At 44.6% G+C, this 8,698-nt stretch overlaps 1 protein-coding gene across 1 annotated transcript; it reads right to left on the reverse strand.

Moving 5' to 3' along the window:
• Positions 1–911: 911 nt before the first annotated feature.
• Positions 912–3,687, reverse strand: LOC139028591 (uncharacterized). The gene is made up of 3 exons (XM_070446417.1): positions 3,181–3,687; positions 2,678–2,808; positions 912–2,474 (listed from the first exon to the last, which is right to left on the reverse strand). Exons 1-3 carry the CDS (start codon positions 3,461–3,463, stop codon positions 1,227–1,229), a joined length of 1,662 nt encoding a protein of 553 aa, XP_070302518.1. The 5' UTR covers positions 3,464–3,687; the 3' UTR covers positions 912–1,226.
• Between the last annotated feature and the right edge of the window lie 5,011 nt (positions 3,688–8,698).

Consider the following 8,698-nt stretch of genomic DNA (forward strand, 5'->3'; position numbering starts at 1 on the left):
TTCTTCAGTTGTGTAAACCCACAGTTTCATCAGATGGTGCTCTTCCTCCTGGGGAAGGCCTGCCCGCTCCATCACGGTTGAACACTACACGGTGTCCCTCTCCCACAGTGCAAAGAGCCTTGGCGTGACCCTGGACAACACTATGTCATTCTCTGCAAACATCAAAGCAGTGACTCGCTCCTGCAGGTTCATGCTCTACAACATCCGTAAAGTACGACCCTTCGGCGCAGGTCCTAGGAACTTGTCATCTCCCGTCTAGACTACTTCAACTCACTGTTGGCTGGGCTCCCTGCTTGTGCTAACAAACCCCTGCAACTTATCCAGAACGCTGCAACCCGCCTGGTGTTCAACCCTTCCAAGGTCTCCCATGTCGCACCGCTACTCTGCACACTCAGCTGGCTCCCAGTCGAAGCTCACATCCACTACAAGACCATGGTGCTTGCCTTCAGAGCAGCAAGGGGTGCTGACCCTCTCTCCCTTCATGCTATGCTCAAACCATACACCCCTACCCAAGCACTCAGTGCTACCACCACTGGTATCTTGGCCCTCCCACCCTTCCCACTCAGCCCAGACCAAGCTGTTCCCTGTCCTTGCACCGCAATGGTGGAACCAGCTTCCTTCCCCCTGAGTCCCTGCCCATTTTCTGAAAAAATCTGAAGCCTGACCTTTTCAAAGAGTATCTTAAATGAATCTCACGCTGCCTCCTACCCACCAATACAACAGGCAACAAAAAAAGCACCGACTCTGCTGATAACTATTTTGTGGGAAAATGTACTTGCTACGACTGTGTTATGTGGTTGTCTCACCCAGCTTTCTTAATGCAGTAATTGTAAGACGGTCTGGATAAGAGCGCCTGCTAAATGACAAAAATGTCAATGTAAAATCTCAACTAAAAATCTGCATCAACAGCATTCATTTTCTCATAAAAAATMTATTGGGGAAAATAATGTAGTTCAATGGAAGCATGGAAAGAGGCATTTGTGAACATCATATAGCTTAAACAGAACAAACATTATGTAAGAGCCATTTTAGGCTTATATATGCCTTATATCAAACAATGTCTGTATGCAATYTTCTACCCAGGAATATTCAACACAGATCTGTTACTCTCATTATTCCAAATGCATCTGGGGATCTTTAATGCAGACAATGAAAATMAATCTGTCTTTTATGCAGGGTTTGATCGAAAAGTCAGAAGCTATCGAGTGGAATGGGTACTTTCTATGTTATAAAGTGGAATGGTTTTTCTGCTGGTGTATCCGGAGGTAGCTCCTCTCTGAGAACCTCTTCCCGCAGTGCGTACAGGCAAACGGCCTCTCTCCCATGTGGACCGTCAGGTGCATCTTCAGCTGGTTCTGGTGGGTGAAGCTCTTCTCACACTGAGGGCAGCTGTAGGATTTGTCCCCTGTGTGGACCCTTTGGTGCCTTTTCAGGCTGAAAGAGTGGGAGAAACACATATGACACTGGGTACAGCTGAAGGGTTTCTCTCCTGTGTGGACCCTCTGGTGCCTCTTCAGGCTGCCAGCCTCAGCGAAGCGCATGTGACACTGGGTACAGCTGAATGGTTTCACCCCTGTGTGGACCCTCTGGTGGATCTCCACCTTCTGGGGGCAACTGAAGCCTTTGTTACAGAACATGCAGAGGAACCGCTTCTCTTTACTATTGCCTGATGTGGCTCCCTGTCCCTGAGCCTGGGCTCTAGCCSTGTCGTTTGAGTTCAATACCTGATCGAAAAGGACCCGGCTGTGTGAATCGGAAGGCCCCATTGACGTGGACACTGGGTTGCGATCCCTGAAAGCATGTGGAGGGGAGTGGGTCGTGACATTTTGATTTGTCTCTAAGTTCTCCGTGTAATCTAAGAAATCTCTGCCTTGTGAGTGTCCTAAGTGAGTCTCATCTGCACTCCATGTCAGAGGAGCGTTGCCCTCCACTTTCACCTCATCTACCACTATAACCTCCCCTTTCTTATCTAGGCACCCTTCAGAGTATACACTACTACTGTACCGATTCCAGTCTCCTCTAGATAGATCAGTCTGTGTCTCTAAACCCAAGGGCATGTTGCCAGGGTCCATCTCTGTAGCGTAAGAACAAGATGAATCACCACCAGTGTCTAATYTGTCACCATCATCATCTCCATGGGAATTAACCGTCCTCTCGCTCTGGTGAAATACCGGTAAATACTCTGAGCCAGGAGCAGGAGGACAGCCCAGTCGCTCAAGCCCCACTGGGTCTGATCTGTGGTCAGATCCTGTGTGTAAGAGCCTGTGAGGTACAGTTAAAGTCTCTGTGTCTGTCTCTGACTTGAGGACGGCGTTCGGCGTTCCACTGACCTCCGTGATGCTGCTTCGGAGCCTGGGCGGCTCTGGAGCGATGGTAGGGTCTCCAGTCTGGATGTCTCTGCTGTGCCGTTGGTCCTCCTCTCCTTCAGACGTCTCCTGCTTGACCCCAGGACCTGCAGCGTCTGCATCTGCAGACTGACACAAGAAGAGAGGAGGTTATTACCGGTACATGAGTTGAATTGGATAACAATGTCATAGGGAAGTCTCACAAGCTCCCCTATGGCAGACAAATTAGTCCATGTAAGCAAGTGAATAGCTGAGGCGAGCCCTTCTGAAATAAATGCTGCACATTTGATTTACAAACGATCTCCTTTTTAATGCAACACAATTACACTAACCTCTATCATGATAACGTGCCTGGTTGAGGTTCCACTCCCCTCATCTATAGCTATGGGTTGGTCATCTCTCCARGRYTTGTGTCCCGCTGGCTTCACAAAGCGCCTATGGCCTCCAGTGAGATGTCCTTCACCTGAGAGTGATTGGGGGAAAAGAGGTGGTTAGGTTAGGTACTGTTACTGCTCAACAGTATATATTGTACACTATTGACACTGTATAGAATTGGAAAGGATGTTAGGTAACACTTCGTATAACTTCTTTATATACTATTTGTTTTCAATTAGTAAATAATAGAAAATGCAGTAAATCAAAAATCTGGTTAGAATATTAAAGTGTCTTTGTGCTAGATCGATAGTTAGGTAGGTAGATAGTAATAAGGGCAATTCATGTATAGTGTCCAAAAACTGACCAAGAAAAAAAAAACTGACCAATTCTGGTTAACCATATGTGTGTAACAAATCTAGTGACACATGCACAAAGTGGAACGGCCTTCTGCTAATTGTACCTCTTGCCATTCCTCTGTGTCCGTCGAGAATATTGACACTACTGGGAGGACTGGTGAGGACGCGCTCTCGCCTTGTCCTCTCTGCGCGCTCCCGTGCCATCTTCAGTTCGAGAAGCTGTAGTTTCCTCCGCAATSCCCTGTTTTCTTTCTGGCTTTGAGAAATTTCCAAACGAAACACTACATAGTCGTCGTCTACGAGTTTACAGATCTCWGCCACGGCMGCATTCGCTAGCACCTCCATAATGGAGGCTATTTGAGTGTGAAAAACCACACAGTTAGCCATTGTTAGCTAACGTTAACTGCTATATAGCTTAGTTACCTAGATAACATCTATCAACCAAGTCCTGTCTCCAACACGAATTAATGACTACCCGGAGCAGGTATGTGATGCTGTCCAGTTAAATTAGTAATTTTGAGTTCTGTGGTGTTAATATCTAAATAAAAACGCTATCGTGGAAATTGTTCTTGGTCATGTTCACTTCCATTTACTTCTTCTTTACATTTCTATTGGCGAATCGCAACCAACTGAAAGGTGCATAMACRGCCACCTACTGTAGTGGAGTGTGAGGACGGTCACGGTCTCCCTACTACTATTCTATAACTAACCRTGAATTTCTAATAAAATAAAATAAATTCCCTACAAACCTCACTGCCTCCATCCAAAAAAATACCACCCAATCCCCATCTCAGATATACCTCTCTAACCCTATCAAATAAACTCTCCCTTTCMACATAATTTCAKATAATAATACATGTTCAACCGTTCTCTACCATACACCCATTCCAGTACCATGTTTCCCTATTAATTTCAAAGAAGGATTCAATCCCGTATGCCCCAATCTCATTCTGCACAACATAACTTCCTCCCTTATGTTCCAATTACAAGACACTATCTTCTTGTCTSAGACCAACTCTCGTTATCGCTCTCTGAACAATCTTCTTGACCCTAACCAGTCAGGGTTCTAGACAGATCACTCAACCGAGACTGCTCTCCTCTGTGTCACGGAGGCTCTCCTCACTGCTCTCCTCTGTTCTCATCCTACTATATCTATCCTCTGCGTTCGACACTGAACCATCGGATCCTCCTCTCCACCCTCTAAGGGCTGGGCGTCTCAGTCTCTGTATACTCTTGGAATGCATCCTACCTGGCAGGCCACTCTTGCCAGGTGACGTGGAGAGGATCTGTGTCTGCACCATATACTCTCATTACTGGTGTACCCCACTGCTCGGTTCTAGGCCCTCTTTATACACCAAATCACTCGTCTCCGTCATATTCTCACATGGTCTCTCCTATCATTGCTATGCGGATAACACTAAACTACTTTTCTCCTTCCCCCCCTTCTGACACCCAGGTGGCAGCACGCATCTCTGCTTGCCTAGCAGAAATCTCCGCTTGGATGTTGGCCCACCTCAAGCTCAACAAGACAGAGCTGTTCTTCCTCCCGGGGAAGGCCTGCCCTCTTCAAGTTCTCTCCATCATGGTTGACAACTCCACATTGTCTCCTTCCCAGAGTGCAAAGAACCCTTTCGTTCTCTGCAAACATTAAAAGCAGTGACTCGCTCCTGCAGGTTCATGCTCTGCAACATCTGTAGAGTATGACCCTACCTCACACAGGAAGCGGCGCAGGTCCTAATCCAGGCACTTGTCATCTCCTGTCTGGACTACTGCAACTCGCCGTTGGCTTGGCTCCACGCTTGTGACTTCAAATCACTGCAATTTAGCCAGAACGCAGCAACTCGCTCCTCAGCACACTCCACTGGCTTCCAGTCGAAGCTCGCATCCACTACAAGACCGTGGTACTTGACTATGGAGCAGGAAGAGGAACTGCCATTCCCTACCTTTAAGCTATGCTCAAACCCTACACCCCAARCTATGGGGAAATTAATGTGTTATTTTTTTTGTAGGGGTTTTGGATAAACGCCAAACCGAGGGGTCGTTCCATTTGATTTCAATCACTCTTTGACCGCACATTTGATTTGATTGAAATGACTCCCACCCTGTATTCAAGAGCATGCTGTGTCTCAATCGATGGCAGGCACAAACACCTCAGATTATGTAAAATAGGGTCTAAACAACAACATATGCAAAACAAATGATAATAATCTGAGTTTGCCAAGCCAGTTGAAGCTTTTAAATTATAATATAATTTAAAAGTGATATTAACCCGGACTTTATCAAATATGGTTTTACATACAGTACCAGTCAAAAGTTTGGACACACCTACCCATTCAAGGGTTTTTCTTTATTTTTTACTATTTTCTACATTGTAGAATAATAGTGAAGACATCAAAACTATGAAATAACACAATCATGTAGTAACCAAAAAAGTGTTAAACAAATATTTTAGATTCTTCAAAATAGCCACCCTTTGCCTTGATGACAGCTTTGCACACTCTTGGCATTCTCTCAACCAGCTTCACCTGGAATGCTTTTCCAACAGTCTTGAAGGAGTTCCCACATATGCTGAGCACTTGTTGGCTGCTTTTCCTTCACTCTGCGGTCCAACTCATCCCAAACCATCTCAATTGGGTTGAGGTCAGGTCATCTGATGCAACACTCCATTACTCTCCTTCTTGGTCAAATAGCCCTTACACAGCCTGGAGGTGTGTTGGGTCATTGTCCTATTGAAAAACAAATGATAGTCCCACTAAGCGCAAACCAGATTGGATAGCGTATTGCTGCAGAATTCTGTGGTAGCCATGCTGGTTAAGTGTGCCTTGAATTCTAAATAAATCAGACCAAAGGACAGATTTCCACAGGTCTAATGTCCATTGCTCATGTTTCTTGGCCCAAGCAAGTCTCTTCTTCTTATTGGTCTTTTACCAAATAGGGATATCTTCTGTATACCACCCCTACCTTGTCACAACACAACTGATTTGCTCAAACGCATTAAGAAGGAAAGAAATTCCACAAATTAACTTTTAACAAGTCACACCTGTTAATTGAAATGCGTTCCAGGTGACTACATCATGTGGCTACTTTAAAGAATCTCAAATACATTTTGATTTATTGAACACTTTTTTGGTTACTACATGATTCCATATGTGTTATTTCATAGTTGTGTTGTCTTCACTATTATTCTGTAGAAAATAGTAAAAATAAAGAAAAACCCTGGAATGAGTAGGTTTGTCCAAACTTTTGACTGGTACTGTATAGAGAAGTCAGGCAGGGTGAGTGTAGACCGCTGTGTGTCCTATGCAATGAGCTGTTAGCTCATGAGAGCATGAAACCCTCCGAAATGAAAAGGCATCTGGATACCAAGCATCCAAGCCATAAAGACAAGACAGCTGACTTTTWAAAAAGACAATGTCAATATCTGGAGGCCTCACAAGATTCATTAAAGAACGTATGAATGGTACAAGAAAAGGCACTTTGCACATCATAGCAATGCGCTGGGCCACAAGGTAAGTGCAAAAAAGCCCACACCAGCAAAGAGGATCTCATACACCCAGCTGCGAATGATATGTGCACTGAAATCTTGGGAGAGTCAGCCACCAACAAACTTAAAACCATACCCCTATCCAATGACACCGTGAGGAGGAGAATCCAGGACATGTCAGACATCAGAGCGCATCAGTGCAAATGGCCATTACGCACTGCAGCTTGATGAATCCACAGATGTGGCTAACCATGCAATTCTAATGGTCTATGTCAGACACGTCTGGGATAATAACTTTGAGGAACAGTTCCTTTTTAGTGCTGATTTGCCCATCACCACCACAGAGGCTGTCTTTAACACAATGGATATGTACCTGGGCTCTGTGGGACTGGCCTGGGATGGGTGCGTCAGTGTGACCACTGATGGGGAAGCTGCCATGAAGGGAAAGCACTCCGGAGAAGTAAAGCGGATACTGGAGAGAGCACTGAGTGTGACGTGGAACCACTGTTTCCTACACAGGGAGGCATTGGCAGCGAAGGACATGGTGCATGAGCTCCACGCCACTCTCCAGGATGTGATCAAGTGTGTCAATTATATCAAAAAGAGTTCCACAAAAAGCTGGTGTTTCCAGGCCTTCTGTAGGGATATGAGGAGCGAGCACCAGCKGGTGCTTTATCATGCAGAGGTCCGCTGGCTTTCCAAGGGTAAAGTGTTGGGTCACTTTTATGAGCTTCAAGCAGAGATTGCTGTTAAACTGTTAAACATCTTGTTAAGCTGCAGGGAAAATTGAGACTACTTCCCGGAGGAGAACAGGAGACAAGACGACTGGGTACAGGACTCTTTTCGAGTGGAGATGTGAAGAGTCAAGCTGCCAAGCAACAAAGAGGATCAGCTGGTGGAGCTGTCATTTGACCGCGGACTGAGCATGCGCTTCCCGGAAATGACACTGCCATAGTTCTGGTGCAGCGTCGTCGGAGAGCATCCTGCTCTCGCTTGTCATGCAATCAGAAGCATGCTACCGTCCAGCAGTACCTATCTGTGTGAAAGTGTCTTCTCTGCTATGGCCGTGCTGAAAACTAAAAGTAGAAACAAACTGGAAGGCTAGCATGACTTCTGAATTGCCCTGTCAACCATCATCTCAGAGTTCGATAAACGTATAAAACTGAAAAAACACCCCCAGTTTTCCCACTGATAGGCCACACACAATAAATAAACAGGTTTAATGAGTTATTGTTCAGTAGGTTAATTAATTCTGACATTTTATTGAACTGGTTATAAACATACACATTTAAAAACATTTTTCAAGGTTGTGAAACTATTCACATGGTAATTGGTGATTATGAAATCCTAATGATTGTTGTTTTCTCTATTTTAAAAGCTGGTATGTGTTACTATTCATTAACATTATTGGACTGGTTTTAATGTCATGTTCTGAGTCTGATAATGTATTACACCCCACTCCTATTACACACCACTCCTGATGGGAGAGGTGGGGCTCAAAACAGCTCTGCCTCACCTGCCATGAACGACGGGTCACCACTGTGTAGTTACCCTTTTTTAACATCATTTTTAACATTATACAAAGCTGCAAAAATTGTTTGAGGGGACAAAYTTAAATCTCCTTAATTTTGTCACWAGAGTCAAATACTTTCTATAGAACAAACTTCACGTCAGGATAGGCAACCGAAATAAATATATGTGTGTTATATTAAACATAGAGGGAGTAAAATGTAGGCAAGCAATAAACATTTCAGAACAACTACTAGTCGAATAAGACATGGGAGAGATGACGAATTATGGCAAAGAGATTTTTTATGAAGTAATACACTTGAAACAAATAGCCAAATCGAAAACTGCAGACATTACTAGTGCCTCCCCGCGATCAAACCTCCATAAAAATAAAAATGCAGTCTAACGTGATCACTGACAGCTGCCTTGAAGAAACAAAATAAAACATATTTTTGCTACCAAGATCAGTGAAATGTAGGCTAAACTGACAACGGAGTGAAGAGCATGTTACGGAGTCTAGTTGATAGGTAATCGACTAGTTGGACTGTTCCCAGACTCCACGCGTAGGGATTTGTACAATGCTTAACAAGGCTATTGAATTTAACATTGGGTCTGTCTTTATTCCTTAA

The sequence above is a fragment of the Salvelinus sp. IW2-2015 genome, linkage group LG13 (genome assembly GCF_002910315.2).
Source record: "Salvelinus sp. IW2-2015 linkage group LG13, ASM291031v2, whole genome shotgun sequence".
Taxonomy (NCBI): Eukaryota; Metazoa; Chordata; class Actinopteri; order Salmoniformes; family Salmonidae; genus Salvelinus; species Salvelinus sp. IW2-2015.